This window comes from Pyrus communis, chromosome 11, assembly GCF_963583255.1.
Source record: "Pyrus communis chromosome 11, drPyrComm1.1, whole genome shotgun sequence".
Classification (NCBI taxonomy): Eukaryota; Viridiplantae; Streptophyta; class Magnoliopsida; order Rosales; family Rosaceae; genus Pyrus; species Pyrus communis.
In genome coordinates, this window is record NC_084813.1 from 1979837 (window position 1) to 1998163 (window position 18327).

The window sequence follows — 18327 nt, forward strand, 5'->3', positions numbered from 1 at the left end:
TTGAAATAGGTTTGATCCATGAGTTTAGGATTATTATTTCTTTTTGTTATTATTTCTTCTTATACATGCTTTAAACCCGATTCATAACTTTTTCTTATAATCAACCCATGTCACATACTAACTGTATTATGTTTTTGTACATTTTACCCTATATTATGCAGGTGAGTTTATGTTACTTTTAGTACTTTGTTGGAAGCTATTAGAAAGATTGAAAATTAAGAAAAGAATAGATGGAAAATTAAAAAAAAAAAATTAACAGTAGGGTGCAAATTGACTAATTTTGAGAGTTGAGGGGGGAAATTGGCCAAATTAAAGTTCAGGGGGGAATTGACTAATTATGAGAGTTGAGGGGGGAAATTGGCCAAAATTAAAGTTCGGGGGGGGGGGGGGAATTGGCCAATGGTCACAAGTTCAGGGGGAAATTGATAATATACCTTTTATTTTTAACCGTCAGATCGGATGAATAAAAAAAGATCAAAAGACAGAAATTAACATGAAAGAGGACAGCATCCCTATATAAAAATATTAAAAAAAAAAAAAAAAAAGCCTCAACACGCAAAAATCAAAACCCTCGAAAATCCATCCCCCCAAGCAGAGACAAACAGCGCGTTACTTTCACAATTCGGGGCAACAACCTTCTAGCGGCGTCGCCGGAGGTGAAACCATGGCGGCAACTGATGAATTTGCAGACCTTGAACGCGCGCGGGAGTTGTTAGATCATGCAACTCGACTCCAGTACGAAGCAAAGCACCTGATCATGGCTGCAATCACCAAGCGTCCATCTCCGCAAGGTAAATTTAACCTTTACGCTCTGAGTTCCGCTTCAAATTTTGCCCACCACATGCTCGGTAAAATGTCTCACTGAGCTAATCTATCCGAACAGGCCAAACTTCTGCTCCTATTACTTCCACCGTACCGGGGATCTCAGCCCAACCAAATTTTACGCTGCCACAACCGGTTTTCCGGAATCCGGACCCGATACGGATGATGGACCTCCGGCCGGAGAAGGAGAGGATAAGGGAGGACATTATCGCTGCTGAGACTTTGCGACGGCGGGAGCTTGAAGCGGAGGTCAGGAGAGAGCTCAAGTTGGAGAGAGAGTTGGCTATGAAAACAGCCCCTGCTGAAGGACTCGGCACAACGCGGTTCGCTACTCATAAGAACTCCGTATTCGAACCATTCTCGTTCGGCACAATGCCGATATCGGAGCCTGTGACCAACGACTTCAAGTCGCCGTCTACCGCATTTGATTCGTTCTCGTTGCCACTGCTGATTTCGGAACCTATGATCAACGGCTTCATGTCATCACCGCCGCTACTTCCTCCTCCTTCAGACCTCAGCAGCAAGAACAAGTTGATCTTACTGGTCAGTCGCATTAAAACTTTTTATTTTTGATTTGACAGTGTTCTGTTTATGCTTTACTGTTTATATGTGACAAAGTAAATGATAAAATGAATGATCATTTGCATCCCAAGATCCGCAATTTGTTTTGGATTGTATAATGTCTCTTGAATCATGAATTACGATGTACGAAAGTGCAAAATAAACATTTCGAGTTTGCAGGATGGCCTTTTTGGGTCTTTGTTTTGCAATTACAACACATAGAGGAAGAGGACTATGCGTTCTTAGTAGCGTCTGCATTGTCTAAGGTGCCTGTGTCCTTAACCGATGCTAATATTGACAAACAAGGTTTATATTGGTTTGCTATGTATGCATGTGGTAGTCCTTTTGCTTGTGGATCAGCACTTTAGAAGTCAGTTTCAATGGGGCATCATAGTCATTCATCATGTAGATTATTTGTCCCAGATCATTATATACTAGGATCGTTTACTATGACAATTTGTTATAGTGACATCAGTTTGATCAAGGAACAGAATAATCAGGATTAATGGCTCTGGTGGATCGTTGGAAATTGAATTTTCATTTGTGGGTTCTCTTGGAGGAGGTTACCCTATGCATTTGCAGCAGTCCTTTATAGTGGTCTTGTGTGAGAAATGTCGTCTCTTATGCATAACTGCTTTGGAAACACTGATTCCTTCTTAATTATCTCGAATCTTTATTATTATTATTTTTCTTTTACTCAATGCTATTAGGGTCAAGCGAATGAGTGTGCCTGCATAGATACTACTGATACTAGCTTCATTTGTTGGCTGAGTTGTGCAACAGCAATGTACTATCCAAAATTGAAACACATCTTGCAGATTTGCTAGACAGCACATTTCTAGTCACTGTCATGCCTTTTCAACTTACGAATACTGCAAGTTGCTTTTCTATTATTCATTCTATATTTGCAGCAGAGGGTAGTGCACTTCATATTTGGAAATGCTGTTTAGGTTTTTACCATCGGTCATATGTTTAGCATTAAACTTTAAAAGACTGCCTTGGTATGTACTGTGTATAAATATCTTTGTTGCAGGAAAAACCTAACCCAAATCTTTCTGGAGGCAAGCGGAAAAGACCACCGATAGTGGGTTCTAGTGAGCTGCCTCCATTTGGGTTGAAAAAGAAACCCAGGGAGGAATGGAGTTGCACCCTGTGCCAGGTTAGCGAAACAACTGAGAAAGGCTTAATTCAACACATAAACGGTAAGAAGCACAAGGCCAAGGAAGCGGAATTGAGAGCTCAGCAACTGGACAAGAGCTCCAGGAATGCACCATCTACACAGTTTTCTAAGCCTAAAGAGACGAATGGTATCACAAGCTCTAAATTAGAGGCCAAACAAGTAAGGAAATCAGTGCTTGACCATAATGAAACCGGTGATGGTTCAGGCCAGAAATTGCAGGATCAAGGCACTTCAAAAGAGGACAAAGAGGAACCATCAATGCCAGAAGACCAGTGTGGAGGGGGTTTGAAGAATAAAGACAAGGTTGAAACGGCTGATGGACTGGAGAGAAATGAAGATGTAGCAAAACAAAGTAGCTTTAAGTTTTGGTGTGAAATGTGCCAAAAGGGTGCCAACAATACAAAGGTGATGTCACAACATATGAGCGGCAAGAAGCACAATGCTAGGAGTCAGAAGGTTACACCAAAGAATGTTTCAAGTGCAAGTTCCATGATATCAGCAGAGGCTAGTAAGGAACCAGAAGATGCTGATGCAGCCAAAGAAGCACATGAAAAGTTCAATGCCATCGTCGCAGAGCTAATGAGAGCGCATAATGCTGTCCTGGCAAAAGAAACAGAGAGCACTGCAGAAATTATTGTTGCAAATAGCAATAAACCAGCTGAATCTAATCTTCCGAGTGCAAGTTCCATGGCATCTGCAGAGGCTAGTAAGGAGGCAGGAGATGCTGATGCAGCCAAAGAAGCACATTTAAAGCTCAATGCCATCGCCACGGAGCTAATCAGGACGCATAATGTAGATCTGTCAAAAGAACCGTTCGTCTACAGCAGCAATCAACCTACTGTGAGGTTGACTTGATATTATAATTTGCAAAACGCTAATCGGGCGGTCCCCAATAGAAAATTAAGCTAGGACATATTTTTAAACCTTTCTACAAGTAGATTTCTTTTTATTCGAACTGTATGCTACATTGCTTGTGAAAATCGTATGTTATGTTTCGAAACCCTGATGTTAATTGTATCACAATATCTGATGCCATATAATTAGTTACAAACCCATACATAGTAAGCACTCATTGCAGTATTCGAGCTTCAAGATACACATAATTGAAACGTACGTAGGGGGAAGGTAGAGGATTCGAGTTGGGGTGTACCGGCGAGCTCAAAATGCATCCAAGAGACCGGAGAAACTGAGAGAAGATGAGGAGATACTAGATTATCCCAAGTTTCTAACCGGGACCGTCGTTGCAGAAGCAGAAGAATCAAAACATTGAGTCACATGCTTCGTATCTGCCCGCTGGCTGGGGATGTAGCAGTAGCAACCACAAACTTTTGTAGGTTTTGGCGAGTAATGCTTGCACTCCATTATTTTTATTTTATTTTTATTGAACAAACGATATTGTTTGCACTAAGGTGGTGGAGAAGTGGGTTAAGCCTCACAATAGGCTAGCAATAATGTTCACTTCTCTTTTTAATTAGTTCAATTAGTGATAAAATTGTAGCGTAAGTGTGTACGGAGAGGCAAGCTAGTACTTAATAGGTAAGAAAATAGAGTACATTTACAATTTCTAACACTTTAAACCCTACTATCTACAAAATCATACTACTTTGATATTTCTATGATATTCAGATCAAATATGAACGTATAAGACTCATTAAGTTTTGTGAAAAACCTTTGAAAAACCATGCAACCCTAAGAACATGAAATTCGTCTTAGGTGAAATTACAATTACCAATCACAATAAGCAATACTCAATCCTCCGGTGATATTCTGACCGAATTGCATTCAATTATTTATCTAAACATCCAATTGGTGGCTAAGTATTCAGATATAGAGACAGTTTAAACACAACAATTAATAATTCAAAGTACACACGCATAATATCATAAGCAATTAAATAAAGACTACATATTCATGGTAAGGCTTGTGGCCTCATCTAGCAAACGGAAATTAGTTACAAACAACCATAAAACAAAAGGAATTTTTATTGAAATTGAAAAAGGATAAAAAACACATTGAAGGAAAAATACAAATCGTCAAAGCGTAGCTAAGTTCTCCAAATTGATGCGTTCCCCCACCCTAATGGCTAAATAGCCTTATTTACACTACTAGAAAATAAAATACTTCCTAGAAAAGATCTTAGAATAAAACAAGAAAACATAATAGAATAAGATAACTAGAAAATACATCATATTCTAACTTTGAAAAATCTGCCCAGCCACAAAGAATCCCACGTTTCTGGATAATCATGTCTCTATAACAGACCCAAAATGACTCGAAAGAAAGCTTGAGATCTCCCGAACATAATTGTAGAAGGCCTCGAACCCAAAAGATATCATCTTGGACGCCAAATAAGCCCAAAACGTCATTTTGACAGCATTGCGCGTCTTTATTTCATCGCCATAAATTAATCGTTTGGTAGAAAAATCTAAAACTTTGATACAATCAAGTAGAAAGACTAACGAACATCCTTCAATGGAATCACTTCATAATTCATTTGTTTGATCACTTTTTGCTCAACAGGAATTCGAATGTCCTACATTGGAAATATAATTTAAAATATTCAAATTCTCCCAAAGTAACCAATAAATTATAACTAAGAATAGGGCAAAATATACAGTATAATATCGACTCATCAAGATGCTATTGTAATAATGTACTTGTATCATGTAAATCGTTGACATTGGTCGTCGTGATATCGATCAAGTGAGGTTATGGGACGGCTGTGATCATGGTTTCCAAGCATGTAATTATCCAACTCCACCAGTTGTGAGCAAGGGATGATGAGGAGAGGCAACATCATAGAGGCTTCTGTTGAGTGTAGCAAACATGAGTGCTCTAACCGTTTGACAGGTGTAATAGATTTCAAGTATAAATTAGAGTTGTAGTTAAACACACAACTGTCAGACTTGTTGTATCTCTTGCTGCAAATTTCAATTGGAAGATCAAGCAAACAGATATTGTTCATGGATTTCTTGCTGAGGAAGTATACGTGGCACAACCACATGGCAGATATTTACTACAACTAATTTAGTTTTTCGGCTGCACGAATTTGGTTGGTTTGAAACAGGCTCCACGAGCTTGGAAAGAGCTGTTTACAACTCATTTTCCTAGCTTTGGTTTCAAGCAATCCATCTCATAATTATCTCTCTTTGTTTAACAATCTGGTTCAACCATTATCATACTTGTATTATATGTGGTATTTTTTACTAGAAATACCTTGGAATCCTTTGTTCAGGCGTCGTTGAGTTAAGAATTGGACTTGAAGAATCTTGGAAAAATATTGTGGAGTGAGCCCACCGTGTGGTTATCATTATATTAAGTTACTAACTGATTAGTGCTTCAGCACTTTTATATATATGAACAAAAGAAAGCAGGTTTAGAATACTATATACAAAATATAAGAGATGCACTTATTTATTGATTTTTACTTTCTTCGCACACCATACTACACTTTATTCAAAAAAGAAGATGCGATATCCTCTCAATTGATTATTAACTTAAACTTTATTATTGCCCTCCATATGGCATATGCAAGTTAACATGAACAAAATATGGCAAGCTCATTTTAAATATGGAATAGCAACCGCTTTAAGAGGGTATTTTCTACGTTTGGTTAAACCAGCAGACTCGGTCATGTCTAAATCCTCCGCTCTTGCTCCGCCATGCAACTCCCAATCGAATTTATGCACCAAATTTGCCAAACCAATTTCATTAACCGCCATGGCAAACTGAATTCCTGGGCAGCCCCTCCTGCCAGCTCCAAATGGAATCAATTCAAAGTCATTCCCTTTATAATCTATACCGCTATTCAAGAACCTTTCTGGCTCAAACTCCTCCGGTTTTTCGTAGGATTTGGGATCTCTTCCGATTACCCATGCATTCACTATGACTTGTGTGTTGACTTTAATGTCGTAGCCATGGATTTTCACATCTTGGGTTGACTTTCTTGGCATTAGTAATGGAACTGGAGGATGTAAACGAAGAGTCTCCTTGAACACTGCCTTCAAGTAGTGCATTCCAACCAAATCATCCTCGGTTATTATCTCGGTTTTACTTCTTGCTATTCCCCTTACTTCCTTTTGCAGTTTTTTCATCACCCTTGGATGGCTCAAAAGCTCAGACATTGCCCAGTCTATGATTGTATATGTATCAGTGCCAGCAGCAAACATATCCTTCAAGGAGAATGATCCACCGACGTTAATGAATAACCGAATTATTATAAGACTAGTAATGCTAGATAGACCATATTATTCATATCATTACGTATTACTAGTACAAAATACTTAAACTGCTGAGTCACCTATATTAATAATTCATATGCCTGTAGAATGTCACGTGATGAAAGAGAGAAATATATATATTTATATGTGATGTATACAAAAGAAGTTTATGCAGCACAATTGGTCAGAAAATAGTTGTTTTATTGAACTAAAGTGAGTTGAGTTACCAAGATGAGGGCCTTTATGCTAACTCTAGCAAGAGGAAAACCGGCTAGGTTTTCTTTCTGAATCCAAAGCAAAACGTCCACAAAGTCCTTTTCCTCATGCTCAACTCCACTCTTTGCACCATCTATATGCTCTTGAACAATTCCATCTAAAAACTCATCAAACCTTTTAGCCACCTTGTCTAGTTTAGTGCCCAAACCATTGACACAGCTCAACCAAGCAAGCCACGGGATATAGTCCCCAATCACAAGACGTCCCAACAATTCCATAAACTCCCCCAAAATCTCCTTAAACATTTTCCCTCCTTCTCCACCACAATACTTTCTCCCCAACGCAATTCTACATATAACATCATTAGTAAGAGTCACAAACATTTCAGTCAAATTCACAACTGAAGATTCGTTAGTACTGCAAGACTGATTTATTTTCTTAATCATCAACTTGGTTTCCTCTTCTCTCACACAGCGAAAGGATTGTACCCTTTTGTTGGTCAAGAGATGAGAAACACATATGCTCTTCACCTGCCTCCAGTACTCACCATATGTCGCTGTTGAGACGTCTTTGTAGTTGTAGAGGAGCTTCTGAAAGATGGTGGACTTGGGTCGGTCAGAAAATGTGAGGTCATGAGTTTTCAAGATCTCCTTGGCTGCCTCAGCTGAAGAAACAACAAGGACTGGAACACTTCCAAAATGGAGAAGCATGAGAGGGCCATGGAGTTGAGATAAGGCTTGAAGCGAGCGATGAGGGTACAATCCTAGTTGGTGAAGGTTTCCAATTATTGGGAGCTTAGGTGGAGATGGTGGTGGGTTTGTGGCTATTGGAGTTGAGAGACATTTGAATAAGAAGATCAGGAAAATGAACACAAATACTATTGCGAATAAAGAAGATTGCAACAAAGTGAAGATCTCATTCAAAATTTCTACGTGTGTGCGTTTGTATTTTTTTTATACAAAGCAAGGTACTGAAGAAGGTAGGAATCAAACTCGGAACCTCAGAGATGAATGCTTTGAATAGACGGAAGTACAAACCCTAAATATGTGTGGGTTTGGAAAAGAAATTGAGGACATGCTATTTGTGACACGAGTTGGGTCTATTTATAAGATTGCTTTGGCATGGTGAAGATAACATTGAACAAATCAGTAGACGGTTAGCATATTTCTTCTTCAACATAATACGGTGGAGAAATTATCATTATGACGGAACACGAATGGTACATTACGTATTTTTATAAAAATGATAGAAAATTTATATAATAACACGTCATACATCTTTTTGAACCGCGATGCATGCACGTGCACTGACATTGTATTTTAGTTTAGTTTATTGATTGGTTTTGGCAACCAACCCACTGAGCCCGATTTAAAACGAAGAAGTTGTACTATTTGCTTGTTTTGTCTCGGAAGATGAAATTTTTTTTTCATTTTTATTGTTTGTTTGTTGCATGTTCTCGACATGTGAAGAGTGGCCGTGTTTTGCCTTTTTTTTTGTTTGTTTGTTGCATATTTTGGACATGTGAAGATAAGATGACATGTTTTGTTAGGTAGAAATGACTGTAATTGAAGATAGGATGAAAGAAAATCGATTAAAGTGCTTGAAATATGTAAACTGAAGATCTACAGATGTTCTGGTTAAAAAATACAATTATGAGACAAAAGCTCAGGAATAAAAGGGTAGAAGAAGACGTAGAAAGGCTTGAAAATAGACTTTAAGAAAATACACAGGGTACTACTTGAAACTAACAGAAGTTGTAGTATTTGCCTGTTTTGTCTCGGAAGATGAAATTTTTTTTTTCATTTTTATTGTTTGTTTGTTGCATGTTCTCGACATGTGAAGAGTGGCCGTGTTTTGCCTTTTTTTTGTTTGTTTGTTGCATATTTTGGACATGTGAAGATAAGATGGCATGTTTTGTTAGGTAGAAATGACTGTAATTGAAGATAGGATGAAAGAAAATCGACTAAAGTGCTTTAAATATGTAAACTGAAGATCTACAGATGTTCTGGTTAAAAAATACAATTATGAGACAAAAGCTCAGGAATAAAAGGGTAGAAGAAGACGTAGAAAGGCTTGAAAAGAGACTTTAAGAAAATACACAGAGTACTACTTGAAACTAACAGAAGTTGTACTATTTGCCTGTTTTGTCTCGGAAGATGAATTTTTTTTTTTCATTTTTATTGTTTGTTTGTTGCATGTTCTCGACATGTGAAGAGTGGCCGTGTTTTGCCTTTTTTTTGTTTGTTTGTTGCATATTTTGGACATGTGAAGATAAGATGGCATGTTTTGTTAGGTAGAAATGACTGTAATTGAAGATAGGATGAAATAAAATCGATTAAAGTGCTTTAAATATGTAAACTGAAGATCTACAGATGTTCTGGTTAAAAAATACAATTATGAGACAAAAGCTCAGGAATAAAAGGGTAGAAGAAGACGTAGAAAGGCTTGAAAATAGACTTTAAGAAAATACACAGAGTACTACTTGAAACTAACAGAAGTTGTAATATTTGCCTGTTTTGTCTCGGAAGATAAATTTTTTTTTTCATTTTTATTGTTTGTTTGTTGCATGTTCTCGACATGTGAAGAGTGGCCGTGTTTTGCCTTTTTTTTGTTTGTTTGTTGCATATTTTGGACATGTGAAGATAAGATGGCATGTTTTGTTAGGTAGAAATGACTGTAATTGAAGACAGGATGAAATAAAATCGATTAAAGTGCTTTAAATATGTAAACTGAAGATCTACAGATGTTCTGGTTAAAAAATACAATTATGAGACAAAAGCTCAGGAATAAAAGGGTAGAAGAAGACGTAGAAAGGCTTGAAAAGAGACTTTAAGAAAACACACAGAGTACTACTTGAAACTAACAAAAGACCTGATCCAAAACTCAACGCTCATTTTAAGATTTATAGAGCGGATTCACTTAGCCAAAAAAGAATTTGTAGTTGTTTGTTTTTTGCATGTTTTATATTTTTCACTTGTGTGGTGCAAAAATTTACAGTCACATAATTCATTTTTTGTGTAATGCCAAATCACATCAATGGAAGGATTCAAACTTACGAGTTTTTTCAACATTAGAAAGATAAGTACAACCACGTGGTTACGGTGCAAGTCACATCATCAATGGAGGGTGCACCAATATATGCAAGCCCTAGCACGCTGATGATCAATATGGAACTGCAAAGGTCAAACTGTTGGATTCAGCCATGTCTAAATCTTCATCAGATGTTGCCAATTCCAATCGGACTTCTGCACTACATTTGCCAAAGCAAGCTCAATAATAGCCAAGGTAAACTGAATTGCTGGATGCATGGCTCCTCTTGCGACTCCATATGGAATGAATTGGACGTCATTCACTTTATAATCTATACGCGACTACTCATGAACCTCTCCGGCTCTAATTCCTCCGGCTTCTTGTACGATTGATATCGGTTCTCTTCCAATGTCCCACACATTGACTATGCCTTGCGTGTTGGCTTTCATGTGGTAACCATTTGTTTTCACATCTTGGGATGATATTCTGGGGATAAGTAATGGAACGGAAGGATATAAACGAAGTGCCTCCTTGATCACTGCCTTCAAGTAGTGCATTTCAACCAAATCGTCCTCTGTTATTACCACATTTGTATCTCATTTCTAATAGAGATAGGGCTTACTAAAATGATGACACGATATATAATCAGTGAACCTTTGTCTAAATGCATTTTTAAGTTTATTTCTTTTGAGTTGTAAACTTTCATGACTTAATGGTTGTTGTGCATAGATTTCAGAAGTTTCAGTTTATCCCTTGTTAATAAACAGAAAGGAAAACTTTTGCGGTGTAGTATTACAGCCGAAGCTTCGAATCAAGTGGGTTTGTAAGAATATCACAAGTTAAATGCATATGTGTGTTGAGAAGAGTTTGGTTACTTTTGGGATGTGACATCAATACCACTCAAATACCAAGTAACTTAAATAATAAGTTATTCGAGAATCGAGTGATTTAATTAGCAAATAATTAATATTCACGACAATTGGTACCGTGAAACCCAACATACACGGTATCTTTAGAACAAGAGCAATGAACCACATCCATACAATTACATAACAAATGAAATTAATAGTATTACGATCATCATTTGGGGTTAACTTTATAGCACACGCATACAAATTATCGAAGGATAAGGATCGATTGAGGAATTATTGAGTTAATAATACAGATGCTCAAATTATTAAGGATCCACATATACCAACCCAAAACCTAGGGAAACAGATAGCCAGAAAAAGGCTCAAACAGAATCTCAAAGCCCAATAAATAGAAAGGGCAGCCCAAACCCTAACAAACAACAAGAAACCCAATTACAAGAACAACCCTAATCTACAGTATTAAAGCACATCCCGGCACTGCCAATTGTGGGGAGGCCAAATTCTCGGCCGCACTTCATTTTGCTTTGCGATGGTTAAATCTAGATTGTCAACCGATATTCCTTTTCAGTTGTAAGATATTTTAGGTTCGAAATTTGTAAATAGTAAATTTCATACTAAATTAAGTTGTACATTGTATGGTTTAATTGAACTTTCTTTTTTATTTAGTGCAAAATATAAAATATATTGTTAGATAAAAAATAAATAAATAAATAAAATAAGGGAAATCTAGATTTTGGGTTTTAAGTTTTTTAATGTAAAAGGAGCGCATCCATGCATGACCACAAATCAATCGTCTTCCGACGTTGAGATGAAAATAGCCACCGACGCAGGGAAGTTGATTGTCTGCCTTTTTATTTTTTTATGTTTGTGTGATTACCGTTAAATCACGTCAACATTCTATATTCTTATTACCTTTTGTTTTATTATTTATATAAAAAATTAATATAAAATGTTGACGTGATTTAATCGTGACCACACATCACAGAGAGTATAAAAAAAGTATGAAAATGGAAGGGCAGACAATTCACCTCCCCGACGCAGACCCTCAACTGAACATTGAAATCAAGGACAAGGATTTTAATTTAAAAATTGTTATCGTAGGCTGGTGGACAACAATTGATAATGAAAGAACTTAATGCTTATTTACTTTAATCTTAACTCGTATCTACTCTTCTTTAATATTTGACTAAATGCAACAGCTTAATGGCTAATTTGATAAGTATTTTTAACCGACTGAAAGTGATTTTAAATAAAACAATTTTAGATTCAAAAAGCACTTAAAGTGCTTCATGCAAGAAGCATTAGTTATGTGCTTCTTGTAGGAAACACTTCAAGTGTTTTTCTATAATCAACTTGCATTTTTACTAAGAATTGATTTAAAAAACATTTTGTGTAAAAGGTCTTTTAGTTGTTTAAAAATACTTATCAAACGAGTCCTAAAACAATATTAAACTTAAACCTAAACCGAATGGATCGAGAACGAAAATTGAACTCTATGAGATATTCTCCATCATCCCCAAAATATAAACAAATATTCGTTCACATGACAAAAGAAAATAAAAAAGAAAAGAGTTTGCCGTCAATCATCACATCATCCAAAAGGAAATAACGAAATGAAACACTTTTTATTTTCCCAATTTTACAAGAAAACACAAAGTAAACAAATCGCGCCTTACAAGCCAAGCAATTATCAGCTGACTCAGCTCTCGCTCTCCCTGTGCTGTTTCTGTCAGCCACACACACACTCTTCCTCTCCCCCACTACGTACTGTTATAGATTACTCTCTTCCCCAAGTTCGGATTTTTAAGCCGAACCCATCACCAATGCCTCAATTGCATGTTAAATGCTCGGTTTAATCTGCCCATTTGATTAGAATTTTGGGAATTTTGAGCAAAATTGAAAGAAACCCAACTGCGATAAGAACGAGAGAAGATCAGAGAGCTATGCTTCCACTGCCTCCCATTGATCTCAAAGATGTTCAGCAGAAGCTAGCAACGCATTTCCGGCCATGGCAGCGCTCTTTTCAGTTCTGGGTTCGAGCTGTTGATATCTACACGGGCTACAAGGTCCCTCTCTCTCTCTCTCTCTCTCTCTCTCTCTCTCTCTCTCTGTACATATATATGTATATGTTTTGATGGGTGTTTTGGTTGGGGTTTGATAGGTGTTTCAGCTGAGAGTGAGTTTGGTGAAGGATGCGAAGAAACAAGAGGAAATGTGGGAGAGGCAGCATGAATTTGCAGCTGAGAAGATATATGCTATGTGCTCGGACCTTGGCGGTTTCTTCCTTAAGGTATTCGATGAATTTACTGTTCGATTCCTTTCACTGCTTGCTCTTGTGAAGACTGGATTTGATTTTAGGCGACAGAATTGCGAAATGACATGGATTATGTGCTGTTTTGTACTGAAAACTATATTTTTTTCTCTATGATTATTGATTAGTAATGTTAATGAGTCATGCTTTATTGTTTTTCCTTGTTGTTGATGTGCGTGTTTAGACAGTCATCTAAGACTTCGAGCAAGTGAAAGTCAGAGAGCGATCTAACTTGGTAGTACCGCATTCACATGCACACGGGATTGTAGTCGTTCCCCCATAACCGGGCTATGTCTGTTGTAGTATACATTCTAGTGTATTTGAGTATGCATATACATATTATATTGGATAAGATAGAGCCTAGAGAACTTGGGAGAGAAGGACAGTGCAGACGAAGGGGAGGAAAGCCTCCCTTGCTGCCTCTACGACAGTCCCTTAGTTCCAACATGTGGCCACAATGAAAAGGTAATGTGGCCTAATAGAATCCACTCAAACCAAGGGTCAAAGTTCTCCTTTGGTTGGTGGATCCTGGTGAGACCCAATATGGTCTAAACAATTACTGTTCGTTTTGATTTGATTTCCAATTGGTTTTCGGATTTAGGTTAGTTATCATTGAACCTTTTGGTTTTAAAGAACCTTAGAATTCATCATTGGTGGATTTGGTTTTTCTAATATTTGTGCTGAATACTGAGTTGCTCTTGAATGGGGTTTCAATTAGGTTGCCCAAATCATCGGGAAGCCAGACTTGGCCCCAGCTGCATGGGTCAAGAGGCTTGTTACATTGTGTGATCATGCTCCTGCAACCCCATTTGATGCTGTTCAACTTATGTTGGAGATGGAATTGGGCCGAAATGTTGGTGAAGTGTTTGAAAGATTCGATGTGGATCCTCTTGGCTCTGCCTCAATTGCTCAGGTATTTCTACTCATGAGTGATTTTTGGATTGCTACAAGTGCCACCATAGAAATTGCAATAGTTATTAGAATTTGCAAGTTAATATTCTTAGCTAGTATCAGTATCAAGTTTTTAATTAAGAGAGCCTCTCTGAAAGCAGATGTAACTTGATGCTGATATTTGTTGTTCCGCTATAAGTTTGTAATTTGCGTCAAGAGCTTTAATAATTAAGATTCATGGTCAGATATTACCACTAAGGAAGAGTTTGTCAAATTTCAGAGCTCTTCAATGTTGGAATGTATATTTATATTTATATTTGCATTTAATTCCTTTTTGGGCTAGCTGTTTTATATTGGAGGGAACCATACTAGAAATGCTATTACAATGCTTATCGAAGTGTGTACATTTTTACCTGATATGTGTTTTATGCTCAAACTAGGTTCACCGAGCAAGATTGAGAGGTGATAAGAGTGATGTTGTTGTCAAGGTGAGTGAACATAGAAAATTCTATGGCTTCTTTATGCTCTGTGAAATTCTAATTTCTTGTGGTAATAGGTGCAACATCCTGGAGTTCAGGATCTAATGATGACAGATATTCGCAACTTGCAAGCCTTCGCCTTTTACATACAGAAGACAGACGTCAAATTTGATCTATACTCTGTAACAAAGGAAATGGAGAAACAGGTGCCTTATATGCACAAAATATGGAATCCTTCTTTTGTTAGATTACTATCTGAAGTGTAGTCATCAGTATCCAGATAATAACCATCTTCCATGTTTCCAATTCAAGATTGGATATGAATTTGATTTCATTAGGGAGGCTGATGCTATGGAAAAAATTAGACGTTTTTTGTATGAGAATAACAAAAAGTCTCCAGTTTTGGTGCCACGACTCATACGAGATATAGTCACTAGGTATGTAATTCACACCCCCTTCTCTTCCCTTCTGATATGATGGATTGATAAATTTTCCTTGCCGAATCGTTGCAACATCTAATTGTGGGTGCTGTTAAGTTCATTTGGTTGAACTTCCAGTGATAAAGTGTTACTTTGTTTGGTCAGGAGAGTTCTAGTTATGGAATATATTGATGGAATCCCCATCCTGAATCTGGGTGATGAAATTGTGAAAAGAGGCATAAATCCTGGTGGTAAGATTGCAATAGCGGCAAAGCAGTAAGCATCTAGTTTGTTTAAAGAGTATGCTGTCTTTGTTATTTACTTTTTTATGTATATAAGTTGCATTTGATTGTCAACAAAGAGTTATTATTAATTCTCGTTATCTAATTAATTTAAGTCTTTCATAAAATTTGTAGACACCTATGAAATGTTCAAACTTTCCTTATATCAACAAACAGCCATGTTAGGTAGCTTATTGTACGTCCCTTTTGCTTCTTTGATTGGCAATCTCTTTTTTCCTGTCTTATCTCTCCGATTCATTTGCTAAAGCTTCCATTTTTAGGAAAATTGATGAAAAGGGCTTGTAAACTTTAGGTTTTAATCAAAAGGACAAAAAGGTGTTGTAAGTGTACCAGGAGTGACTTTTTAGAGTAAAAATGTCCTTAACGTTAAAAGTAAACAGTACCATGAGTGTTTCGTTTAGATTCCCTTTATTTTTTGGTAAATATTTGATTGTGATTTGAATACATTTATTTGAGAAGGCATCTTTCCTGAATTCATTAGCATAAGTTTTCCCCTTTTTCTTTTTAATCTGGTTTTGTTTATGAAGATTCTTTCTGTTCTAGCTCTTAGAAAACTTTGTCACTACTTTTCACTTAATTAAATAGTTTATTCTCTCACAAGAAGAAGGACATTGATTAAGTTCTTCTAAAATGCAGGAAAATCCTTCAAAGTTTGACACTGGCATATGGGCAAATGATTCTGAAGACCGGTTTCTTTCATGCCGATCCTCATCCAGGAAATATACTAATCTGTAAGGGCTCGGAGGTAAATGACCAACGTATCGAATTTACTGCTTAGTTGGACAAAAAGCTACATACTTGTCTCTTTCTAATTAATAACTTACGTACGTTATAGATAACATTTCCTTTAATTTGAATAGTAAATTAATAAGCTGACTTAGAATTTGCATAATTCTTCCAAGTTAGGTTGCCTTGTTGGATTATGGCCAAGTGAAAGATCTACCGGATGAGTTGAGACTTGGTTATGCTAGCCTTGTTCTTGCCATTGCTGACGGTGACCCTATTAGAGCATCAGAGAGCTACAGGTAATTACTTCACTGATACCGCCTTAGTTTAAACTAAGCTATTAAGGCAAAAGAAACTAAGGCTGAGACATGACCTGCAAACTGTGTGCAAATGCACGTGAGTGTGAGGCTCATGGAGACAAAATCGCAATAGAGAAAATAGGTGAATTAGATCATTAAATGCTGTATCAGTAACTGAGATTGAATAGAATGGAGTGTCATTGTTGTGCTCAACTTGGATATAAGAAACATGGGCCTAATTCAAAATATGACAATTTTTCATTTTTCGATCACAATGTCAGAGTTTTGATGATGTGCTTTCAGGGTTGATATTGTGTGCACATTGTACTAATTTATTTCTCTTTACAGGGAACTTGGCATAGAAACCTTAAGCAAATGTGAAAATGAACAGCATGAATTGTTAAAGTTGGCACAGACAATGTTTGACACAAAATTACCCCCCGGAGTGACAATGCTGCAGCCTTTTTCCGAGGAATCTTCAATTAAAAAAATTGCAGTTCAGGTAGGACGAATTCCAAAATTTTATTGACGACTTATTTTCACATCATTTCATTATATTGGTGGCTATCCACTCGTGATTGTTACATACTGTTTCGTCTACTGTCCCTGGCTCTTGTAGGCTTTTCCGGAGGAGTTGTTTTCTGTACTTCGGACAGTGCACCTGCTGAGAGGACTTAGTGTTGGTTTAGGAATCAACTACTCATGTGCAGAACAATGGAAACCCATTGCAGAAGAAGCTTTGTTCCGTGCTGGGAGATTAAAAGGTGGCGTTTCCAAACTCCTTAGCTATGGAAATAGGGGGCTCATATATTATGTAGTACATTAATACACACGCGCGCGCGCGCGCGCACACACTCTTGTGCTAACTCCGTCATGACAAAGCATGTTCTTGATATTGCTCTTATTTCAATGCGAAATTTGAATACTACCCCTGGAGTTGTTTTCTGATGTCATTTCAAATACATTGTCACTACCAGGTAGGCCGATCAAAGCCAGAGGTCGTAGGCGTGGTTTATCAAGGTTATTTTGGAGAGACTGATTATCTTGTAAGAAGAGGTAGCCCTGACTAGGGGAAACTTTGTGTGATCCAAAATTGTTAGCTTGCTGATATGGTGAGTCGTTGTCCTAATTGTTTGATTAATGTTAAACGTGGAGACCGAAAATTCAATTCACCATGGGCGTATGTTCCTTATTTTGACATCCATTTTCTGTCTCCACCAGCGCTGTTATTTCGGAAGTTCTTTGTGCCATTAAATTCAAAAAATATCTGTAGAGCTATCCACACATTTATTATTACTTCTTACATCATTTCAATTTTCTGCCGTTGGATCGAATAAATTGGAAATGATCAATGACCATAAATTGACAAGGGTGTGTGTAAGGTAAAAATAATTGTGTGAATAACACTATCCAAAAGATTCTGAAGCTTCAACCCACAGAGCCCAGAATTTGACTACCCTCCGTCTAGCCTAGAATCATAATTTGACCAGAAAAGAGATCCTCTCCTGATCTTTCCCTCCAAAGCCCAAGGATCAAGTGATCTGGGCCTTTAAAATTTGATCCAACGGTCAAAAATTATTATAGTTTTTAAAAGTTTTTATTAATTTTTCTGTTTTTAGCTGTTGGATTAAATTTTAAAGGTCCAGACCACTTGATCTTTGGGCTTTGGAGAGAAAGATCCGGAGAGGATCTTTCCAATTTTACCCAATGTTAATTGGTTGTTCGTCCATGTGGCACAAATTTAACATTATATCAGTAAAAATGTGGGACTCACAGTTGACACATCATCATTTAATGGTCAAATTAATGGATCTATGATATTGCAATGAATTTGTAAATTGATGTACGACGTTACAAAGCTCAAAGAATAAAGTAAAAATAAAAGGAGTTTATTATGTGAACCAAACTTATAAAGGCGCAATAGTGTGGCGCATGAGTTAGCGTCGGTTAATTTTCCGGAGATGTGTGATGTTGTGTGGGTCGATAGGCCTCCATCTTC

The 18327-nt window shown here is 37.2% G+C and overlaps 3 protein-coding genes across 3 annotated transcripts; 2 read left to right on the forward strand and 1 right to left on the reverse strand.

Annotated features, from left to right (window-relative positions):
- The first annotated feature begins 568 nt into the window (after window positions 1-568).
- Window positions 569-3850, forward strand: LOC137708448 (uncharacterized). Its single transcript, XM_068447533.1, has 3 exons — window positions 569-791; window positions 884-1365; window positions 2417-3850. Exons 1-3 carry the CDS (start codon window positions 665-667, stop codon window positions 3416-3418), a joined length of 1611 nt encoding a protein of 536 aa, XP_068303634.1. The 5' UTR covers window positions 569-664; the 3' UTR covers window positions 3419-3850.
- Window positions 3851-5945: 2095 nt separating this feature from the next.
- Window positions 5946-7846, reverse strand: LOC137749507 (cytochrome P450 736A117-like). The gene is made up of 2 exons (XM_068489606.1): window positions 7011-7846; window positions 5946-6735 (listed from the first exon to the last, which is right to left on the reverse strand). Exons 1-2 carry the CDS (start codon window positions 7707-7709, stop codon window positions 6124-6126), a joined length of 1311 nt encoding a protein of 436 aa, XP_068345707.1. The 5' UTR covers window positions 7710-7846; the 3' UTR covers window positions 5946-6123.
- Window positions 7847-12574: 4728 nt separating this feature from the next.
- Window positions 12575-17541, forward strand: LOC137707991 (uncharacterized). Its single transcript, XM_068446951.1, has 12 exons — window positions 12575-12967; window positions 13063-13191; window positions 13931-14125; window positions 14544-14591; window positions 14660-14788; window positions 14895-15019; window positions 15167-15277; window positions 15940-16048; window positions 16210-16328; window positions 16677-16830; window positions 16948-17092; window positions 17306-17541. The coding sequence occupies exons 1-12, from the start codon at window positions 12845-12847 to the stop codon at window positions 17365-17367; spliced, it is 1449 nt and encodes a 482-aa protein (XP_068303052.1). The 5' UTR covers window positions 12575-12844; the 3' UTR covers window positions 17368-17541.
- The last annotated feature ends 786 nt before the right edge of the window (window positions 17542-18327 follow it).

What these genes read in the sequence shown, in the direction of transcription:
- LOC137708448 (XM_068447533.1), top strand. Translation starts at nt 665, where the DNA reads ATGGCGGCAACTGATGAATTTGCAGACCTTGAACGCGCGCGGGAGTTG. An exon ending in CAAGCGTCCATCTCCGCAAG is followed by an intron (nt 792 to 883) that starts GTAAATTTAACC and finishes CTATCCGAACAG; the next exon opens with GCCAAACTTCTGCTCCTATT. An exon ending in AGAACAAGTTGATCTTACTG is followed by an intron (nt 1,366 to 2,416) that starts GTCAGTCGCATT and finishes TCTTTGTTGCAG; the next exon opens with GAAAAACCTAACCCAAATCT.
- LOC137749507 (XM_068489606.1), bottom strand. Translation starts at nt 7,709, where the DNA reads ATGCTTCTCCATTTTGGAAGTGTTCCAGTCCTTGTTGTTTCTTCAGCT. An exon ending in GCATAAAGGCCCTCATCTTG is followed by an intron (nt 6,736 to 7,010) that starts GTAACTCAACTC and finishes TTCTCCTTGAAG; the next exon opens with GATATGTTTGCTGCTGGCAC.
- LOC137707991 (XM_068446951.1), top strand. Translation starts at nt 12,845, where the DNA reads ATGCTTCCACTGCCTCCCATTGATCTCAAAGATGTTCAGCAGAAGCTA. An exon ending in CAAAGGAAATGGAGAAACAG is followed by an intron (nt 14,789 to 14,894) that starts GTGCCTTATATG and finishes TTCCAATTCAAG; the next exon opens with ATTGGATATGAATTTGATTT. An exon ending in TAATCTGTAAGGGCTCGGAG is followed by an intron (nt 16,049 to 16,209) that starts GTAAATGACCAA and finishes CTTCCAAGTTAG; the next exon opens with GTTGCCTTGTTGGATTATGG.